The sequence below is a fragment of the Larus michahellis genome, chromosome 2 (assembly GCF_964199755.1).
Source record: "Larus michahellis chromosome 2, bLarMic1.1, whole genome shotgun sequence".
Classification (NCBI taxonomy): domain Eukaryota; kingdom Metazoa; phylum Chordata; class Aves; order Charadriiformes; family Laridae; genus Larus; species Larus michahellis.
In genome coordinates, this window is record NC_133897.1 from 35,844,403 (window position 1) to 35,867,372 (window position 22,970).

At 39.5% G+C, this 22,970-nt stretch overlaps 1 protein-coding gene, 1 long non-coding RNA gene and 1 other non-coding gene across 7 annotated transcripts; 2 read left to right on the forward strand and 1 right to left on the reverse strand.

Moving 5' to 3' along the window:
* Positions 1-780: 780 nt before the first annotated feature.
* Positions 781-5,834, reverse strand: TOMM7 (translocase of outer mitochondrial membrane 7). The gene is made up of 3 exons (XM_074574835.1): positions 5,570-5,834; positions 2,243-2,291; positions 781-1,004 (listed from the first exon to the last, which is right to left on the reverse strand). The coding sequence occupies exons 1-3, from the start codon at positions 5,763-5,765 to the stop codon at positions 989-991; spliced, it is 261 nt and encodes an 86-aa protein (XP_074430936.1). The 5' UTR covers positions 5,766-5,834; the 3' UTR covers positions 781-988.
* On the forward strand, positions 5,801-21,901 carry LOC141738828 (uncharacterized). Of its 5 annotated transcripts, none has more exons than XR_012585488.1 (6): positions 5,801-6,172; positions 11,484-11,519; positions 14,438-14,620; positions 17,064-17,120; positions 17,554-20,515; positions 20,600-21,900. It is a non-coding gene; the product is annotated as an uncharacterized LOC141738828 (long non-coding RNA). The 5 variants fall into 5 exon arrangements; XR_012585490.1 differs by having other exon boundaries at positions 5,815-6,172; positions 14,438-14,551; positions 20,600-21,901; XR_012585487.1 differs by having other exon boundaries at positions 5,811-6,172; positions 14,438-17,120; positions 20,600-21,901.
* LOC141739926 (small nucleolar RNA SNORD93) lies at positions 11,779-11,866 on the forward strand. Its single transcript, XR_012585841.1, has one exon. It is a non-coding gene; the product is annotated as a small nucleolar RNA SNORD93 (small nucleolar RNA).
* Positions 21,902-22,970: the final 1,069 nt, after the last annotated feature.

Genomic DNA, 22,970 nt, shown 5'->3' on the forward strand with positions numbered 1-22,970 from the left:
CTATTTTTTTTTAAATTTCTGCATAGATACAAACTAGCATGTACAGTTCTAGAGGGGTGAGAGTAATTCACCCAATGCAGCTTCTATTGAACAGAAACCAAGCAGTTGCCATTTCAGTGCCTGAATTTCAGTTTTAAAAGGGAGAAAAACAACTGAAGCCAAATGAATAAGATTCCAAAGAGCAAGGCTTTGGAGTAAAAATAAAGCATATATCTTGTTTAGCGTACTTGTTTTCTTCCTTCAGTTGTACATCAATAACTTCCTCTTACAGTAAGAGCACTATATACGTATACACACATGAGAACACTTTTGTCGTGTCCTCCCACCTCACCCCAAATTACAGAAAATGTACATAGTGTTTAAAGGTAAATTTGGCAGACAAGTATACTTTTAACTATCTGACTATGCTAGGAAAAAACACATCCATCTCTCAACCCTTAATGTATCCAGAGATGAACAAATCCAAGAGGAAGGAAGAAAACAATCAGGTCAGCATAGGAACTAGCTGCAGAGGCTTACCAACATTTGGGCAAAAAAACTTTGGAGATTATTGAAGTACTTCAAATATTAGCTCAGTTTTCTGATTATTGTGAAGATAAAGAGGAGTCTTTACCCAAAAGACCATCATAACAGGGATAAATATGGGGGTTGAATATTACCATATTTGGGGAGGCCGGGGGGACCGGGGGACACGGACACAAAACCACACAATGGGTCATCCTTTCTGTAATAAAGAAATTACTACATTATACTTATTTAAAGACTTAAAAACAATGCGTATCCATTCAAATTGTATTTATTTAATTACACTGTAATTCAAATAAGTTAGGTCCATATAAACTCCATTTTGTTCTATGTACAACCTATGTCATTAGCAAGCTGATCGAGTCAGCTGGTGTTAAGTGTCCGCCTCATCCTCTGGAATGTACGTATCTTCAGACACTTTCTCTGTCCATCGGCTGGTTCTAGAACAGGACCACCACATCCTTCATCCCCAAAGTAGACTGAAAGGGGAAGGGGGAGGAAACGTAAGTCAGATTTGCAGCATGTTTTTGTTTTTAAATGGATATTTGTAAAACACAAGTCTGGAGGAACAGCCCTGTAAATGTACAGAATAAATGCTAGCCCCCAAAATTCTGAAATAATGCCACCTTTAAAATAAAATTTAAGCCTACAGAGCATGAACACATGCTCAGAAAAATGAGCATCTGTAAACTTCAGATTAGACCAAACACACATTTATGGTACGTTATGTACATATACTCTGGTATGAAATACATACTTTATGCTGTGCAAAGACACACTCAATGGACCAGGAAAAACATCCCAAACTGCTAGTGAAGCTAAACATAGAAACGTTGTCAGCAAACAACTCCAGCAAGTTAGCTCTTAAGACAACAAAAGATTTTACTGAAATTGTAACATGATCTTGATACATTTTTTTTTCCCATATGTTCTACTGTTAAAAGTAGCTCCCTTGAACAGTTGAATCCTAAAAACAGGATTTCTATACATTGTAACTATATGAAGCTAGAAGAGTTAATATATGACTTCGCAAACAATACAGTTCATCTATTAGTCTTAGGAATATCTGGTTCTGCACAGCAACAAAAGTTAATTCAAGAAAAATAACAGTCACATTTTCTTCAAAATTTTAATTTAATTAGTTTGACCCATGGAAGCCCTCCAATAAAACTCAAATACCACAAAAATTCAAGTATTACTAATGCCATGACATTGCAGCACTAACAGTCCCACAAGAAAGAGGCAACATGAGAAAATACACTTTGCTTCATGACAATGGCCAACGTTGAAGGATATAGCCCTTTATTTCATGCAGCTTTTATGCAGTGTTACTACTATATTTGCAATGGCAGAAGGAGATCAGATTTTGTTTTAAATTCATGCTAGAATGCTGAAAAGTTATTCCTCAGTGGAGAAACTTGCATACACTAGCTCTACAACAGATCAGAAGGGCAGCTTCCACTCAAAAGGTACAGGAAGTCCCATATGTTAAAAGCCATGCAAGATTCAGAGAAAGGCCCTCCCAAGAACTTGTGTTTTGCCGTCTTCTCCTTTGGATTTCTAAAGAAACAAGAACCACAACCAGCTATGCTTTCACCCTTAACAATCAAAAACAATGGATGAAAGCAACCTTCACAATTGTTGCTGTCCAGAGATAACACCAAAAAAGGTAACTATCTGCATTGGGTTTGTATGTACATTTGGAACTGATACATACCTCCAGATAGTTGGCTCAGGCATCCCAGGATCTGCACCTCTCTTAAAACCTGAAGCGAAACATACATATTTACATATATGTATGTAATGCATGTGGCGATTCCTATATAGTTAAATCACTAACAAATTATTCCAGCCCATTAAATTGCAAGAAAAAAAGAAAACCTACTGAGCAGAGAACTGTGGTTCATGAAGTTGTGTACTAACCTGAATAAAAATTAAACGTTCTTATCCGGGTTAGAAAGCAGAGAAAATAAATACAAGTGCAGTTTCTTTTTTTTAAATTCTTACCTGCATCTTTATCTGACTTAAAATTCAGGGACAACTAGCTATGTGAGATGGAGGAAGTTTTCTGCCCCGAAAACCAAGGCATACACACCTATACACGCACAAGCACACAGATTTTAAATGTTGTTCAGAAAGCAACCTAGCAAGGTGGTACCAACAGTGACACCTCTAACTGGTATAAGCGAGCACCTTGAGTCCTAACAGGCAACATTCCGCAATGACACCTGACGCAGAACTTAAAAGTAATAGTTCAATAACAGTTCACTCAATTTAGGATAACAGAATTCTAATGTTAAATCATCCTAAAACCTTCTACTGGCCCTTTTGAAAAGTTACCTGGTACTAAAGCTTGCAAAAAAACAAAAAAAACAAAAAAAAACCCTAACCAAACAAAAAACCAACACCGTTTTGTCAATCTACTAACACCCAGGAAAATGAAAAGAAAATTCATTATAGAGTTCACCCCCAGCTAATGACTCAAATACCAATTCCCTAAAGCAAACGTATGCTAGAGAAGCGACTGAAGGTTCAGTGTATGAAATATCTTTGCCTGCTGGACTGTAAATTAAAAGTCTTGAAGTAGAATCAGGCAGTTCACGCACTGTTCAACACACTTTCCCACACTCACTATCTAGAAATAGATGTTATATGAAAAATATATTATTTCCCTCGTTTACAGAAAATAAATAACATCAGCTTGCCTGGAAGATAGGCCATGAAGGTTAATGGAAAAAGTTCCATTAACTTCACAGGCACTGGATTAGCTCTTTAAAGATAACCTTGTGTGATTTGAGACTATTAAATATCCTGACCCTCTTTCTTTGGTTGCCATGCTGTCCAGCAAAATTGCTTTAAAATTCATGAAGTTGTATTAGGAGTCACACTCTGTGTGTATGAATGTTTCTGGCCTTTTTCCCTCCCCTTCTAAATAAGCAAGCCAGGTTTAACAAGACTGCACTGGTCTAATTTACCTACTTAAAACAGGGACAGCCACTTTAAAGCAAGTTTTAAAAATACAACAAAAAAACCCTGGCCAACGACCTATAATTGCACATTCACATACCAGGCTCCCTTGTACATCCCCCAAGCATCCTATCCTGACCTAGAAAGCCTTTCAGAGAAAGTTAAAAGCTCAAAATTTCTGAAAGTTTCCTTGCCTGTGTTTAGTTTAGCATGTATTTCATATACACTGGGGTCAATACAAAAATCTACCTTGAATCAGTGACACCAAGGACTCTGTAGCCTCTTACCCTTCCACACCCTCCCTCCCAGATTCAAATGTCATCCCAGTACAAAAGAGTTCTTCCAATTCTACAGACTTTGAGTGCATTCCACCTCCAAATGTCTATGGCAAGTAAAGGTGGGACCTGCACGTTCCCCTCCCATGCTTACACTTAATGTCCTCTCATTACAGCTGACAAGTTTATAAGAAGGTGATGTAGAACAGCACACTTATTTTCTGGAGGTATGAAGTTAAACTACTACAACTTACTTTCTCACTGCTATGTAACAGAAATATACTAGACACCCTGATATTAGTGAAACTACTGTAAACACAACAAGATGGCTTTATATGACTTTAAGTAACTTATTTAATTTCCTCTGGTGTCCCTCAGAGCAAAGAGCATCTTTCCCATATCCACAGATACTGTGATAAAAGTTAAAAAAACCCAAAACTTCAGGAAAAGCAAAATTAGGAAAGCAGGAAAACACTGCTGAAATTCTGACCCAAAAACTATCAATTTAAAATAAATGATACACTAAAAATGGAAGTGTAATTAAACTTTAAATCAAATATGGCCAATTAGTTTTTTCTGTAGTGTTTGAAGTGACCTTTTTTACTTGTAGTTGTTAAAACACATACGTAACTTGAAGAGACAAACTTTTTCATGATTGTTATCAATTATGTGAACAATCAAAGCCCTTCCAATTGGACACTGCATTCCCCTCAATTAATTAAAACAACCTATCAGCTTTGACTGTAAACACATCAAGCTCCCAACCCTACTCCATGTTTGTGTCCGAGGCAGATGCCTGCCTGTTTTAGATGCTTTTCCCAAAAGGCCCAACAGAGCTGAGGCAGAAGCCAGACAAACTGCAGGGATCGGCCTTCATGGGACCCCTTGTCATAAAAATAAGTGAACAAGTGTGTCAGGCCTATCGCACACGGGCGTATCTTAAGTAGGTCAGGCTTTTCAACAAGGACAGCTGGTGGCACACAGCCCAAACTCAGTGGGAGAATTACCATGTGGTAGCGATGCCCAGCCAGCCCCACGACAGGAGCAAGAGAAGTACATCCTGGGCGCCAGGCATGACACCAAGGCATCCCCTGAATGCTCCTCAGGAGCCACGCCATTTTGGGAGAGGCAGTAACCCGCACCTAGCTGGAAGTTCAACCTCAGCCAGAGGCTGGCAAAGCCCTCAGTGCCACAAAGCGGAGCTCACGGGCAGCCTTCGCCTCACTCAGTGACTTCCTGCTGCAAAAAACACAGAGGCTGGCCTGCTAAAGCCGTCAGTCATTCAATGCGCGATCAAATGGCGGCTTCGTGTGCTGCTACGCTGCCCCGGTGCACGCACAGCCCGCTCCCCGGAGGGGCCCGATCCGCCGCGGCCCTCCCCTCAGCGGGCACGCAGACTCAACGTGCCTCCAGGAAGGCAAAGGGGCAGAGAAACTTTTTTAAAGGGAAAAAAGTAAAATAAAAAACAAACAAACAACTACCTCGCAGCTCTGTCAAGGGCAAGCCCCCACCCCTTAGCCGGCGGGTCGCTCCAGGCCGCCACACCGGGCCCCTGGCGCTCCGCGCCCCTCAGCGCTCCCCCGCCCGCGCCTGCGCGCCGAGGGGCCGCAGGGACCCGGTCGCGGCGGGGCGCCCCTCCCCCACGCACGTGCCCTTCCCCCGCACAGCGCGCGCGCGCGGGGGGCCAGTAAACGGCCGAGGGGGCACTAACGGCCCGGGCAGGCAGCGCGCGCTGCCGGCCCCCCCCCCTCCTCAGCGCCCTCCCCCCACGCCGTGCGGCCGGTCCTCCGGTCGCCACTGACCCAGGTAGAGCACGACGGGGATGAAGCCCCAGCGAATGGCGAATTGGCCGCCCTTGAAGAGCTGCTGTAGCCGCTGCTTGGCCTCCTTGCTAAGCTTCGGCATGCCGGCGGCGGGACAGGGAGGAGGAGGAAGAGGAGGAGGAGCAGCCCAGCCGCCCTCGTAACCCTGCGCCAGCGGCGTGGGGCGGGACCCCATCGCGCCGCCGCCGCGTCGCGGGGAGGAGACGCGCCGGTGCGGGGCGGTTCTTCCCTGAGAAGGGCAAGAAGATGGCGGGCGTGGGGACCCTGGCGCTCCTCGCCGCCTAGCGGGCATGCGCAGTGCGGCGGCTCGCTGCCGACCGGGCCCCGGCCCCGGCCCGGAAGGGACTGTCCAGCCGCGCACTGTCAGCCCGCAAGGCGAGAGTGACGGGCCAAGGGCGACCCGCTGCTCGAGGGCGAGGGGCTTACAAAAGCTGTGGGCCTTCTTCCTCAGCCTGTAGGTCCTGCGTTTATTTAATTGTTTTGGTTTGCTTTGCTCTTTTGTTTTTTTTCCCCCCCTTAAGCTCTCAAGGTACGCGGACGCTTTGCTCCCCAGCTCTGGAGGCTAGGAGGAAGTGCTTTTTGGTAAGTGGAAGGTAGAGGTGGAGCCATAAGAAGAATGTTTCTGGGTGAAATTGGAGATGCCTCTCCACCTTTATACTGGACTGCGAGGTGCGTTCAGTCTGTGGGTATGTGGAGTTCTGGGAGTGGAAGCTTGACTAGAGATATGGGGAGAGGCATTCTGGTTTTAGACCTAGTATCTAGAAAATGCCAGTACAGTGCTTAGGGCTTGTTGTCCGTACAAACTCAGAGCCTGGATAAATACTGAGGCACTTTCTTTTGTTACTAATAAATGAGTGGTCTCTGCAAGAACCCCTTGCAGTACCCTAACCACCAAACTGTTGTCTGACACCACTACTTATGAGACATCTTGCTGCATGATGTCTGTGCCATTGACTCAGCCAGTTATGTCATATCTGTACCATGTTTTCATTGTTTGTCAGGGAGTCTGCTGCCTTTTGCTGTAATGACAGATCCAGGTCTTCAGGTTCCTAGTATTACTAGTGTGTCTGAAGTATTTAACATTGGGAGTCTATGTCATGTTTGTTAACTACTCAAACTCCTGTCATAGTTTGGAGGGAATTTAATTGCATATGGAAACTCTGAAGAAAGTTCTTAAAAATCACTCCTTGTGACAGCGCAGAAATCTACTAAGTTTTGTTCAGTCATGATTTACTGACCAGACACAGTTAAGGTCCTGCGTCTTATGTATTGGTTTACCTAAAGCAATTACGTGAAGTTCTGTAGCCATTTTTTCGCATTAAGAATAACAACAGGTCAGTGCTTTTAGATCCAAAAAAGAATAAAAATAATAGATAATAAGAGATAATAAATATCACCTATACATATACCTCATTTCCTGTTCCAGCATGTGGATGCCTGCTCTGCCATTCTGTGATGATCAAAATATGAACTTAAGCTTGCTCCTTGCTCTTCCAAATGTGGACAGGTAGCAAACTGCAGGCCACATGAGGGATTCTGGCAGCCCACAGCTTGCTTTTGCTACAATCTACCATTAATCAAAATGTGGGGGATAAAAGAGTATTTTGGTGATGTGGTGGCACAAATGCGATGTCATGTTACAGAAGGCACAAACAGCCTTTCCTCACGTAAACTAGTCCATGTGCACTGTGCTTTCTTATGCATTAAATATGTTGATGGGATATATCAGTATTTCTCGTCATGTGACTGACACATATTTAATGATATCTAACAAGTAAAGCTGAGGCTTAGAGTGCTTGAGTGGCTTCTTTATAAACTGAATAGCTTATCCCTAAAGAAAGGTTAGGCACCAGTGCTGTAGTTCATCAGCAGATGAACGTGAGTATGAAGCTTGGACTGTGAGCCTACACCTTTCCCAAAAGAATATGCCTTCATGAAAAGTAGCACATGATGTGATCATATATCTTATTTTCTTTATGCTTTCTGCCATTAGGGGCGACACAGTGTGCTCCAAATAATGATGTGTAATAATGGAGGAATGTGTTGTGTCAATTGACTTTGTAAGAGTTCGTTTTGCTTGATGAAGATTTCAAACAATCAGTTTTGGCTTACTCCACTCTTTCTGCAGCAGGTAAGCTGCTGGGATAGGTAGAAAAATACTAGCTGGAGATCTTCATTTCACTTTAAAAAGTAAAGTGTTCCCAGTATCATCTTGCAGGTGGGGCTTTTTCCAGTTTATTGTTTGGCAACCAATGTCATGTTACTTCAAAATAGTGACTCCAGATTAATGGAGCACTTTGGGTAACAAATCCAGAATGTATGGAACATACTAATGAAGACTTACCTGTGGCAGTCTTAGGCAACTAGTAAAACAAATGATTCATCCATAAAAGACAGAGCTGCCTCTGAAGTGCTGTTTGACTGTTACTTTTTTCTGGATGGTGTTAAAGGTGAGTTTGTACTTACCAGTGTGGCCACGTATTCCTACATTGTCATATCTGGCCTGGTACTTCTACATCAGTGGATTGCTGTATTTCTGATCCTGAAATTGAGTACTGTATAACTATTGTTAAATTATTTTAGTGGTAGTTTTCTATTCGAGCTGAGAATTCTAACTTGAAATTGTGGTAACAAGCCTTTGTATCCATAGGTTTGCATTAGCTTACATTTTTTTTGGTATATCACTGTTGTAAAACTTTTCCAACTAGTACTCATGAGTAGAGTTGTGCAAACATTCAAAATGATAAATTTACTATTCTTCTGAACAAGTGTAGTACAAGAGGCATCTTCATTTGTCAGTAATGGCTTGTCATACTCAAAAGAGAAAAAAAACAAACCCATAAACCTTTTCTGACCCTTGCGAAGGAAGAAAAGTGGTTGCTGCAGGAACCTATTTTTCATCAGTTTTTTATTAAATTGATTTTCCTTTGTAGATGAGACCAAATCGGATCTGCTTCTACAATGTAGTTATTGTTATAGCCTATTCTCTCTAAACATACAAAACCAACTGTTCATTACAGCACTCTGCTTGTCAATAACCTCTTACTAAATATTGCAATAAAATGTGACCCACTGTATTGGAATTAAATTCAAAAGGTATTTTCCTTAAACTTCATGTAATTTTAGTGTAAGTGGGATTCAGAAGGTCAAATGTACTAAACAACTGATCCAAGTGGTTAAACAGGTCTGTCTCTGTTGAGTATAAATTGGTTTAACAGTGCCCCAGGTGATACAGTATACTCTTACTGTGGATGTTCTTGAGAAAGGGTATTCACAAAAGCATGCCCCGTGTACCAGCACCAGTACTTCTCTTCTTCCCTTCACACATCAAGTCAAGAAATAATTTTCAAAGCACAGAAACTTTCCTTGATAGCTCTCATTTCTCACGTCTGCTAATTCTGATGTTTGACTAAAAGCTTGTAGGTTATTTCCTTTATTTCACCATAGAAGCCATAAAATTAATAGCAAGAAAGTTAAGATTTCTTTGACACAGTTTTCTTGCAAACAAAATCAGTGCCGTGCCCTAGAAGAGCCTGAGTGCATGTGTTTTGTATGCAAATAAAAAAAAAGATGATTCTGTATATCTAATGATCTAAATTTATACCGTGTTACAGACTGATTCTGAGAAAAAGCTATCTGTAAACTAAGAGAAGTGACCGGAGAACAGCACTTCTTCCATCATAAGACGTATCCATAGTCTCATACTGCCCTAAGTATCATATTTGCAGTACAAAACAAACCAACCCAAAACCCAACAAACCCTCCCAAACCAAAACACACAAATGAACATAACACCCAAACAGCACAAAAAGACAGAGCATGCCAACAGCAAAGGTTTGTACTGACTCCAGAAGTTTCTGTGCTTTTATTTGGCTCCAGTTGTACCTCAGATGTTAGAGGGTCTAAGAGCTCAGCAGTCCTTTGGTGAGCTATTGACTCAGCCGAAGGGTAAAAGAGAGCATCAGTTGTCTTCCCTGCAAGTTCAAGCTGGTGGGACAGCACTATTCAAATAATTGAAATATTCAAAATTGGCCCCTAATAGCAAAGATGCCTGTGCTTGGGCATGAAACAATGAGCTGTTTTGAAGGAAGAAGAAGCAATACCCAAAGAAATGTGTACTGTAAGAAATTGATGGAGGCAACTTTGCCTGGAGAAGACAGAAGTAGGATATCGTGTGAGTGCTGTGGGTACTACTTCACATTTATAATTAATTGTGCTAATGCTTCCATGAATGGTATTGGTTTTACTTGATAATTTTTTTCTTATTTTTTTCTTATGGCTGATAATGGAGACAAAAGCACTTGGAATGTTGTATCCATTAAATAAGAAAAACAAGAGCACCAATTCCTGGAGGGACAAAAGAAAACTAGTAATACCATATGTGTTCGAAAATTTTTTGTTACAAAAATCTTCTTTGAATTTCTTTTGCTTTGTAGTTCACGTGATCAGCAACAACAGTAAAATCAGAAATAAAATTGCAGAGGTTTTAACTGGGACAAGAAAAATATGAATCCCTACTGTTTTATTAACTTGATTAGCAGTAATTCCACAAGTGCTGTGTTTTCATAGCAAATAAATACCACTAACAGTCATTGTAAAGCAGCCAAGTGCTTCAGTTCTCATGGGTAAAGGAGAGAACTGAGGTTCTTACAGACATGACTGAATCACTTAAGCGTCAGTCTCTGGTTTGGGGAAATAATGTCACTTGGTCTGATGGCTTTAGCTTGTCTTTGTTTTTTTGGTGCAAAGGGTACATTTCAGGTTAAAGAATTCCAGACCTCTAAAGCTTTATCTCGACACACCACAAAGTAAAGCCATGCAACAGTGCATGCTACTCAGGAGGCTGAAGAAGACGACAAAGTGAAGTGACACATTAAAGTTTGTGAAAAATCACAATGTAAACTCTACATAGGAAATCCCTGCAGACTTCCATTATGCACTTACCACTCTCACTTTTGAGATTTCCCCTTCAATTTACTGTCAAGAAACTGTGTTAAATTAGTCTGCTTGGGAACAAAGTTTGAGTTTGACTCTGTTTGGGAGGAACTTAGATTCCGAAGAACTGCAGTAGATATTTGATACTTGAGGATTACGCTGTAAATCACTATAAATAATACAAGACCATAAGCAAGAGGTTTAACAGATTTCCATTACAAGGTGAATCTTTATGATGTCAGTAAAAATGGTGGTATATCATGATTAGGCATTCTGTTTCACTTTATTATTACAATTAAACTTTCTATTTTTATTGTGCCCTAGTGATGATGGTCCTTTTCTTCCATTCCATTTTAGTATTTCCATTCATTTATACTAATAAAACCCGGCTATTCTGCAGTACTAGTGGTCTGGGAAACATTTCTTGTCGTTTCACGGAGACAAATAGAAATGGAAAGCACTACAGTCAAAATAAAAAAGACTAAGGCTGTCTGTTTATGTCATGTGAAAAACGTCAGAATTCTAAGATGTCTCTTTCTTGAATGTTGCTAAGACCTAGATTACTTGAGGGTGAACACGTCTGAGTTTTTGCATTTAGCATATTTTCAAAACATATTTGTAATGCAGTAGTGATGGGTATAAAATGCATATTAAAAAGTTCTGTCCAGATTCTAATCTCTTTCATGTGATTTTCTGGGTAATTCTCCTTGGCACTGCTCTGATACTTGGCACCACTGTCTGATACGAGCTATTTCCAAGAAAAGTGGTATTGTCAGATGCCTAGCTAGAAAATTAGTAAAATGATCAGAGTGGTAGGAACAAAAAGCAAAGTGTAGTAGTCTTTTATATTCAGTACAAAACCTATAAAATTTATTTATTTAAAAAAAAATGACAAAACTGAGTGGCAATATGGAGTTGAGTGCAAACACAGCAATAATTTAATTTGTTTTCATTACAGCTCCTGAGGCCAGCAAAGGAAAAACAGCAGTCTGAGGTGAGACAGCATTCAACAGAACCTCATCAAATGCTTTTAGAGACCTTTGATAAGAACTGCTGTTGTGCTTGAAAACTGAATATTATCTGCTGCAAAATTTTACTGTTGTTTGAAACTTGACTTTCCCGTTCTCCCCATCTTCATTTAATACTGAAAGTGAAGTGTTACATTTAAACATAGTGCTGCCTTTTACCATAGGTAGTTCCTCTAAAACCACAACATTTCTTGAATGCATGTTTTTATGATTGCATGGATTTCTTGGCCGAGGATGAAAACAATAATCTGATTTCTCGCATACTTTCAGTGATACGCAAAAAGCTGATGGATTAAAGGATTTTCTGAGGCCAAAACTAATATCCATATTTACTCATTCTTTGTATTTAAACTAAGCTTGTTTTTTTTAGCATCTGAGCAGTGAAAGTTTCAGTAGCTCTAGGAGGATTTTACTCTAAAGATATTTGAATATAAACCTTTTATGTGTCAACAGATCTCAACTACACTTTTGTTGCTGAAGAATATGTTGTTATAACTGCACACATCTATAAAGATTTTAAAGGACTTCAAAGATGTTTGGTTTAGGCAAATTTTTACTATGATCAAAACAAGATGAGGAAAACAGTGAATATATTCTGATTTCCAAAACAGTCTTTGCTGTCAATATACTTGGTTTTATACCAATTCTGACCTTAGTACATTGCGTTAAGGCAAGGCAACCATGAAACTGAGAATTTAAGTCTTTGCAATCAGTTGGCAGCATTGCGCATGAAAATGAAATATTTGTCTTTGATACAGAATGTAGAATTGGAGCATTTGAAAAAGAAGAATTGTAATTAAAAGTCATCTTCTGCTTCCTTTCTTCAGTGAGCATTTGTTGTAATAGTCTTTCTTGGCATCCATCTGCAAAAAATAAACATGCTGCTGAAACAACTTTTTCTGACAAAGAAATATTTGAAAATCATAACTGATTGATGCACAACATTCGCTTCACTGATTTACAGTACTGCTTTTGGATGCACTCTTTCAGATTTTACAAGATAAAAGCATACAACAACAACAAGCTACTCATTATCTTCTGGTTATAAGCAAAGAGAAAACAAGTAGTAAAGCAAAAAGAAGGACCTCTGAGTTGAAATATGTGAGGTGGATGTAGAACAGGTCTGGGTGGGTTTTCTGCTAGAATGTGAGTTTGTTCTGTTTTTTATCTTAAGTCACTGTTAAAAAAACTACATAGTTTCGGTTACTGTGTGTATCCCCAAGTATCCTTTTGCTTTGGCGCCTTCAAAACAGGAATGGTGTTAGTTAAGATTTATTTTTTTTAAGTATAAATTGAATTGTACTTTAGCATGGCTTTAATTTAGCTATATAAAGATAGTCTATGTTTTAGTGTTGTCATTATAATCACAGAATCATAATTTTTAACAACTCGTAATGCAGATTACAGAGTTCAGAGCATAATAGGAAAGGTAAAAATATGTATATTTTCAGATCTTGAATAAGATTACGCAGACAACAAAGTAAATGTGTCATGTATATGTATAAACTGAATCTTTCTCAGTATTATCTAGAAGTTGAACAAATTAGTTTGATAAACTGAATGTAGATACTTAGTTACGTTGATTGTTCACTTTGGGTGAATTCACTTCAGAAACTTAAGGACAAACCTTTTGTCATATTCCTGATTCAGCATGGCCTAACCATGACCAACAAGGTGGGGAGCAGTTCACACCTCCTCTTGCCAAGCTCCATCAGAATGCGTTGCATGAGCTTCCTACTAAAGGTGACAGACAGTCCAGAAAGAACTGCCTTTCAGAACTTGAAATCAAACCAATATTGACAAAAGTATCAGCATGTATATCTGTCTGTATTTTTCGCATTTCAATAGTTCAGATTTCACTGGAAGTTCTTTGAGATCTTCAGCAGATGGAGGATTAGGATCACTAATTTAGTATTATAATGAAGAGCAATTACGGCCTTTCATAGATACCAGAAGGTGATCATGGAAAGCTCTTTTCTTCCTTTGCAAGTCTTGTGTAGAGCTATCAGGATTAAGTGAAGCACAACTCATGGTTAATGAAGTTTTTACTGTTCAATGAAAATTAAACTCTTAAAATGCTGTCCCTTTTGGCTTTCATACATAATTCCTGTCCAGATATTTTCTGTTTTAGCATAATGATATGCCATGTCTAGCCCAGACATGTTTTTAGATGTTATTATTTTTAAAATATTGTCAAGTAGACATGCATGTATATCCTCTATATATTGGCAGCCTAATTGACGTATCTGCAAGTCCATTTTAGACTCTTTCCACTAATGCATAGAACACCAATTACGTTTCAGGAAAATATTTATCAGTGTTTCAGTGTGGCAATGCTGCTGCTTTTCAGTTAGCATTATTAAAAATCTCAAACAGTAATCTAGAAGTGCACAATGGCAGTCATTTGAGATACTGTTTTTTTGAAGTCTGGGTTAAGAGGGTGATTTGTAACAGGACATACGGGAGTGATTAATGAGATTTCAGTAGGTTTTTGTATAGCTTCCTACCTAAATGGAAAAAAAACAAAAACAAAAACAAAAACAAAAAAACCCCAAGCCAACCAATAAGGACGGGTTAATTGTGCCTTTCACTGTTGCCTGTAAAACGTTATATGGACTCCTAAAGGTTTTGTTTTGAATGATAGCTGTTTCAGCAAGAATTTTAGCAGATGCAGAGGACATTCAAGGAACTTCTGAAAGTTCCTTATGTTCTGCTTTGTAAGTCCATTAGGCACACTTGGTGCAAGCTATGAATCTGACCCTGATTTTCAAGCATTTGAATGGTCCAAGTAAAAAATTTCTGTGATGCTTTTCTTCTTTCCCTTTTTTTCAAGTGTTTATTAAGTACACATCTGAAGAAAACACATTTTACTCCTTTATTTTAGGTTTAGGTAGCAGTAACCAGAGATTAGATGCTGTTAAGTGTAATGAAGCACGAAGATGACAAGATAAATGAACAAGAGGCTTTTCATCTTGATCACGTCCTCCAGAGCATAACGGTACAGATTTTGTATTCCAGAAACAAATGTCACCTTGGGGTTGAGATCATGCTAGATGAATCTACGTGAGTAAGTATAAGATAGCTTCCTCCCCCCACCCCCCAATTACTTTCCTACTTTAAATATAGAAAGGAAAATGAGTCCTCCTGAGTTAAGAGATGAGTTAATTGCGTGTGGGATTTGTGATGGAAAGTTCTCTCTAAAATAAACACAGTAATAAAAGTTGTTCTTTCACATTTTAGGGGGAAAGACTGCTTCTAGTGACAGGGTATTAGACTAGACTGATAATGGTCTCTTTTAGGACATTAGTACTTGACTAGTACATATAGCACTATATATTAGAATTGTTAATTGTATCACAGCAAAATTATTTTCTGTAGTTTTTCTATTAAATGTCTTTAAAACGATGTGCAGAATTTACTTCCCTTGTTGTATGTTAGTTCCAGCAACTGAAATGAATGATATGCTGGTGGGCTTTTGAAAGCCTGAAGAGCAAGAACCTGACGCAGAGCCTACATAGGACTTTAAAAAGAAATTTACAAATTATTTAACTACTATTAAAAAACTAAAAAATAAATGCTGACTAAAGGTCTCAATTAATAAATTGTATCAGCTTCTATTAATTTAGTTCCTTCACTTACAGAAAGGCACTATTGATCCAAAATTTATTAGCAGTGTTTCATTAAGCCAGCGGAGGGCAGACTTGAATTGGAAATTATTTTTGCTACTTCAGTTACTTGAACTTAAAGCACCAGATAGTCCCTGGAGCTCAAAGCTGATGACAATCTCATCACTTCTCTACTACTCTAATTACACTTGTGCTGAATAAAAGCTTCTTTACAGTTGCTGTTTGACAAAATGAGTGTTTTGCTATGTCGCAATAAGAATAGCGAATGTTTAAATAAAGATGCTAATATGAAAGTGGGTAAGTCAGTGTATTAGCAGCTGTGTGTTACTCACGGGGGATAATCCACACTGGTTAATAATTAACCATGTATATCTTAAAATGTTTTTTGAAAGCTAGTGAATATCATCGTCCCCATTTTACAGATGAAGAAACTAAGCAATAGAGTGGTAGTCTTGCAAGTTGTCCATCTAGGTGACCTGCAGAAGCAAGAACAAAATCCAGATTTCGGAGATCTAGTCCAGTGCTCCGGCATGTCTTTTGCACAAATAACCTATGACATGGCCAGCTCTTGCAAACATTATGGAAAGGATTGCTAGCAGCCCCAGTTGCTGAGGAGCTTAACTGGATGAAATAGGCAGGTAACCTGACAGACAGGTTGTAGCTCTCGAGAAAAATATTCTCCTCCAGAAGATGGGTGGCAGTCAGATCAGATGGCTAAAGATCTGCTTTAAGAGTAGTATTTTGTTATTGAAACAAGTACTCTGCATTTTTATGTGTATTTGTCATTCTTTAAGTTAGGTTGTTCTCTTTCCAAGGAATGAAGAGCCTTTCTATGTAGACCTTTAAAGCCATTCCAGTCTCAGTACTAGGAATGTAGAGTTAAAAAGTCAATTTGCATACAGGGGAAGGATTAAGATGCTAATAGACTGTTCCTCTCTCTCCTTCATCTGTAATTAAAGCGGTTCCGAATTATGAGTGCTACAGTAGACTTCCTATTAACTCACCAAGCCCATCCTGTTTACTGTGCCTGTGGTCAGTAACACTCGTGGGATTAGTGTTGCTATCTATTCCATTTTCTTTGTATGCTTAGGAGGTCATTACCCATTGTAACATCTTTTTAAATTATAAAAATACGCTTTTTTTTTTTTTTAATCTGTAAGCCTTAGTGTAAACTGTTCTTTCTGTTTCTAGAGAAGACTGGAGGCATGCTGTTACAAAGTTTGCCAGTTCTAAGACTTGTATAAGATACACCACAGAACATTTGGTGCTGCATATTGAAAACTCCATTTGTAGAATGAATGAGCACATTGCACAATGCATTTTGTCCTTTTTTTCTTACTGCTAATTTGCAGTGGACATTTGTTGATGGTGGGAATTAGTCATTGGTTTATATGACTCCAATGAAAAGGACCGCATTGAAAATTTTAAATTAGAACATGAATGAGTGGGCACTTATAGTTTGGACTCAAATACTGAATAAGCTATTACTGTGTTATTCATTTTTGGTATATTTACAGACAAATCATGTTAAAAGAGGAGTCAGAAATACCTGGCAGTGGTTTAAAGTAAATTAAAACAATGTGGGAATTATTCCAAAACTTATTCCTGTAAATTCAGGCAATGAATTTCAGGTTAACTTTTAAAGAAGTAAGTCCAGAGACACAGATGGGCAGGGAAGGCTTTCAGACAACCTTTACGATGGCCTGTGACTGACTTTGCAGCTCTTCTATTTTAGAAGTGCCGTGTGTAGGTTTGTAAGAACAGATTACAGAGGAGTCCACTTTGAATTCCTTCAAGATTCTTGATGGTTTCTCTTGTACTTTAATTTTATACTTCACAAAGAGCTGACGTCTCCAAATAGTAATTACTTTCCGTGACTTACAGAGGCCTGAAAATGCAATTATCTCAAAAGGGACAAGATTTTTTTATCTTCTGCAGAAGGTAAGCTCTCCTCTTCTCAAAGTAACCACTAATTGAAGTCATTTATTTACAGACTAATTTTATAGTAAACCGCTGTATCCCTTAGCTCAAGGAGAAGCAAGAAAGATAATGATTCGATTAACTAAAACTGCCGCTTTGTGAATTGTGATTCCCAGTGTCACACTTCTTTCATTCATCCCTAATTATACATTGCTACCCATAAATTTAAAAAAAAATAATAATTTCATACTCCCAGGGCAAATGCTATGATTTTGGGAAGGATACATATAATATAACATATTTTGAGTCTAAAATTAAATCTTAATTCCAATGTAGCACCAATGCCTTCCACAATTCTTTAATTTGCTGTATTTCACGGAGAGGGGGCATTAGCTCTCGTTTAATCCCCTCTCTCAGTCCCTTGCAGCTGCGCTAACATGTTCTTTGTTCTCAGTGCAGAAGTACAATGTACTGGAAGAGTTAGCGCGTTCTCCAGCAAGAGAGCAAAGGTGTGCATTCATGGGAAGGACAACATCTGCCTGGCCCCCAGATAAATCTAAGCCCGTCTTCCCATCTTACAGGTGGCTTTTTTTACCTTTTGCGCCACGGTAAGAAACAAAACTTTCCATGGTAAAATTCTCTTTAGATTAAAACCACAGATAAATCCACTCGACACTCTTGAATTGAAGTTCTTTTGCCAGGTAACTTGTAATCTATAAACATAAAAATCATGTATAAATAGAAGAGGTGTTGATAAAGCAATTATGTAAAGTAATGTTAAAAATGTCCTGAGTATGGGGAAAATGGGAGGTAAATTGCACCATAGCAGTTGTATCTGTTAAATACATGGAGCTAAAGGAGACTTTCACCTTGTTATTGTTAATCTGTGTAACTGATTATGTCTTTCAGTTAAAACCATTAACCATTTTTAAGGGGAAATAAGCCTGAGGTTTTGGGAGCATGGCAAGTTTTTCCTGCTGTAAGCTTCACAGGTTTACAGCTCTACCTCCACAATGATCTTTTCTTACGCTAATCCTAGGTGGTGTATATTCCCTTTTGTTTGTACCCAACTTTTCCTTTTATTTGTAATATATACATGAAACATTAAAAAAATTAATGATTTAAGAGCAGTTAAGGTATCACTACCCCAGAAGCATGTCATCGTTATGTACAGTTGGTGTTTGTTCTGCTGAGCAGGCCCAACTGAAGTACGGAGTTGCAGATAACGCAAAATAACTGTCTTAGAGCAGCAGCTGTTGCTGATCGACCAAAGGCCTCTTGTTGTGTTTCTTTACACGGAAACAAATGGAGAGAGATATACTGTCTGAATAAAGAACATGACATTGTTGTGTGCCTGTGACAAAAAATAAAACAGTATTTTATTGGCAAAGTAGACTTAGTTTTAATTTTTTTTTTAAAAAGACATAAATTTGAATGTGTCATGTATAAAGCTTATACAAATGTATTTATCAAAGTTGGTTATTCTGGTAATGTACTTTCAGAGGTGGGAGTTTTAATGGCAGTGAAAAGATACTTCTACATCTATGAAAATTAAAGCCTACTGCTGTCATGTTGCCAGGACCCTTAAATATGTGCTGAAGTGTCCTTCTGCCTTTCAGTAAACTAAGCATGTTTATACTTGCTGTCACAAGTAGCAGAAAAACACCAAGGATTGCTTCCATGTTTAGAATTTTGTGGAGTCTACTACCTGTGAGCAGACTCTGCTTAAATTATCTGAAACTACTGATCACTATTCTCGTTCTTGACATATTTCAGCCTCCAACAGTCTGCTGCAACTTCTGGTATACCTTCTGGGAATCTGTGTGTAGCAATTTCTTTTTCTCCCCAGTTGGCTCCAAGCCAGAAATACATCCATTTGCACAAATGCTTCTTAACCTTGTGCACACTGGAGGGTTTTTTTAAATTTTTTTTTCTTTCTGCTTTTCTGGTTGTTCTTTGTTTTTATAGTAAATTTAGTACTTGTGCAGTTTTCTGTATGGTAAACCAGTGGTTATGATGCATTTTCTAAACTACTGTTTGTTTCACTTTAAGTGCGCTCAATAAAATTATTTCTCCATGGTCATTTTATGGGCATCTTACTGTAACATAGGAGTCTTAAATGTTAACCTATTTAATCAGCTTTCTGGTAAGGTCGTATTCTTCCTACTCAATAGGGCATAAGGCCCAGTTCATAGAGGAGGACTTCAGCATTTGCAGAGCAGCCAGCACTTTTGAAGGCTGAAGAAACATTAAGGCACAAACTTTTCTCACCAGCCACCTGGCGAGTTGCAGTGCCCCTGCCATCAAGAAACTGGTTTGTGACTCATGGGGAAGGTTGTGCTTGCCACTGGAATGATAGCGGTATCCAAACTGGCTTTCCTTCAAGTTAATTCTGAAAAGCCTGCAGCTCACATGCACGCATGTATGTTCGTGTGTATAGACACTTGTGCATGCGTTATATGTATATGAATGTACATATATACGGTACAGAACTGTAGGTTTATCAGAATTAATTTAAAATGAGCCAGCTGGAATATCAGTACCAACACCATTACTAAGTATATATGTTTATACGTGGGTGTATATATGTATATACACATATAGTGAACCTCAGCTGCAGCTTGGAAGTACTCAGTGTTTCAGCTACCTAGAACCACACATGCAAATATTTGACGTTAGAAAATCAGAAACATCTTGATTGGGGTGATTAGATTGATACACAGGCGTTCTGTAGTAGAGGCAGGAACAGATAGCCCTCCCAAATTTTCTGATTACAGTTTCCACAACAAATTGAAAAAAAAAAAAAAGTTTTTCATGCACTTACCTTACAGCTGTGGTGAATGCTATCCGAGGGTCCAGTCCAAACTTTGAAAAAGCCAGAAAGTGTGTGGTGACAAAAATGGTCAGGGACCATGGCTCTATGATTGGTCAAGAGCAAGGATTCTGCATTGAGATTGTGCATAGGACAGTGTGTGGCATCTCTTACTATGTTCTTCTGTGGGATCTTAACCACATTTAACTTCCACTTTTAATTAGATCTCAACATTAGAAAAAAATGCAAATTCTAGCTTGTGCCAAATTTGTTTTATCTCCAACTTGGATAAATCCGGCCTTGCAGCTTCCAGTCCTCTGGGGTGTCCACATACCTGTCCCAGGAAAACATTACTCTGCATTAGAACCTGAGGAGTAAACTGTTAGATCAGTGAAGTTTTATTCTTGTTAAGGTATTGCATCATGCATTTCCAATTTTTTTCTCCCCTTCAGGCAGCTGGAGTTTTCAGGCTGTCCTGATTAATTGCGTCCATGTCTCAAGTCACTGATACCGGAAAGACATGTTAGCCCCAGTGTCACAGGTGAATGCAGTTGCAGAAGGAACAAGGTTACTGAGAGAACGGATTTCAAGCTTCTACTTCCAAGTAATAACAAGTACCTAAAACAGGGCTAAAAGCCAGGAGCGTGCAGACTAATTAGTGACTTTACTGTGCTATCCTGCATTTCAGAGCGTCTAATGCTGTCACGTAGTGGTGTGCTGTAACACTGGCAGCTGAATCCGGACGCACCCCTCTTGGCTCCATACCCAGCACTGATTAGGACTAGCAAACCTCAGCTTCAAGATTTAAGGTAAAGTCAGGGTTTTGCCTCCTGTCAGCAATAACATAGAATTTCCATTGCTGGGGACAAGCAAGAGGGTATTAAACGATGAATGGTTTGCTTTTCTCCCACTAATAGTAAATTTAGAGCAGTAACTTCATGAGGCCAGCGGGAGCGGCGTGTTCAGATCCTCCAGCAAGCGTCACGGGAAATACGCACTATCAGTTTTCCATTTACTATTTTGGCAGGCATAATTTTGTTATTTTTCAAGCTGTTTATATTGGCCACGGCAATGTTTTAATTATTTCACATGTACTTCAGCATTTTAATAAGCCTGTGCTTCAGCAGACGTAGGGGACAGACGCCCCCCTAGATTTTAGAGTTTTCTTTCCCTGAGTGTGATACCTTAACATTTACAAGCTTCATTTACATTTCAACAGAGCATTCATCTGCTTGCTGTCAAAGACTGTGTGTGGCATTAAATGATGTATTTTAGAGAGATTATAAATCCTAATAAAAGGGGATCAGGAATATCTTCAGCAGCTGTAGAGATTTGTAACAGAGAAATGAAGACTGGTATGAAGTATGAATGGAAATGCATGCAAGCACCAGCAGCAACAGCAGAATAGAGGGCTAAAAGAATGCACTCTTCTGTTAACACAGAAAAACGTTCCCAGCAGAAAAATTAAGGAATTGCTCTGTTTATGTCAAGGCCAAAGACCTGCACTTTGAGAACAGCCACAACACAGATGACCTGTCAGTGAAAGACCTGGCATCCTGACCCCAGGAGGAGGGTGACAAGGCTACAGCATCAGATACGCCTTTCCTGTTAGCCTGTCAGGAAAACACGCGTGTTGAAAACAAGGAAAAACAGGCAATGGGCAGCAGCCTGGCCTGACATTTATGGAGAACGAAGTAAACAGGATTACAAGGTGAAAGATGGCTGGATACCAGCTGATCCTTCCTAAGGGACATGAAAAATCTGTCCAGAAACTACTTTGTTACCCCCATTCAAGGGGAACATTGGGCATGTAGCGAGGGCATCACCGTTGAGCATCCCTGCTCCTTTGTGTCAAACACAAGGGATCCTGGCCAGGACACTTGGACTTATATGTCCTGGTGCTCATGCATATATGAGTGTCCGAGTGTAAATTAATTAGATCTGTAGGAGAATGGGTGCGAGTGGATAAAATCAACTTGATTAAACATTTTGTGAATAGTGAATAAATACCCCTTTCTCCTTTCATAAGATCTCACACTGAACTTTCTCACACCAACTTCTCTGTTACAGCAATTTCCCCTTGTAGGAATGAGCAGTCATTCGTGTTGAGGACCATATCATAATGCCCACACGGGGGGGGGGCAGAGATATTCATGACTTGACCCAACTCTTATATTCATTCCTAGATGTGGCATAACAACAAACTGTATGTCAGTGTATGTACAAATATATAGATGATCATTTCCCCCCATTTCTTTTCTAAATGCTTGGTTTGCTCTACAAAGAGAGTCTTTGTCACAAGACAAGAAGAAATAAATTCCTTTTACCTCAGACCATACCACTGTGACATCAGTGTAGGCTCTCGGTGGCATTAGTGCCATCCTGTCTTGCTTTTGCTTTTAACCTCTTCACCTGGGATATTCCATTTCCCTCCTTCACAGGAATCGTAAACAGCAGTTGTTCCTTATGCAGAAGGACTCCTTCTTTCTTTGTTCTCCGTCACTGTGATTTCCAAGTAAGTCTACAAACAACTAGATGGAGGCAGCCACCACTAACCCAAGAAGAGGTATCAGGAAGAGCTTCTAGCCCTGTAATCCCCTGAAAGATGATACCTATATTGCAAAATGCCATCTAAGTAAAAGGGAAAAGGCAGAACGGTATTTTTGTTTCTGCCTGACAAAGGGGACCCATACCATAACTGCACAAACGCAGGAAGTGGGCTGTATGAACGCTTACATTTTCAGCTCAAATACCAACATTTCTGGGTGTCCTGCCCTGAACAGCCTGCTGTTTGAGTAGATAGCAGCTCTTGGATGGATTTCTGTACTTTCACAAATAAAAATGCCTCTCGGGAGGAGCAGAGAGCCCCAGAACGACACCCATCAGGCCCCTGCTTTCCTGCTCGTGGCTTCCCATGAGGGCCAAGGCAAGGGTGAGCAACCCAAGGCCAACAGTAGCCAAATTGGAGAGGGCTGTCATACCACAGAGAGCATGCATGACTGATACACCTTCTGAGCAGCCACCATATGACTAAAAGGCAAGCTCCAGAGACGCTCCAA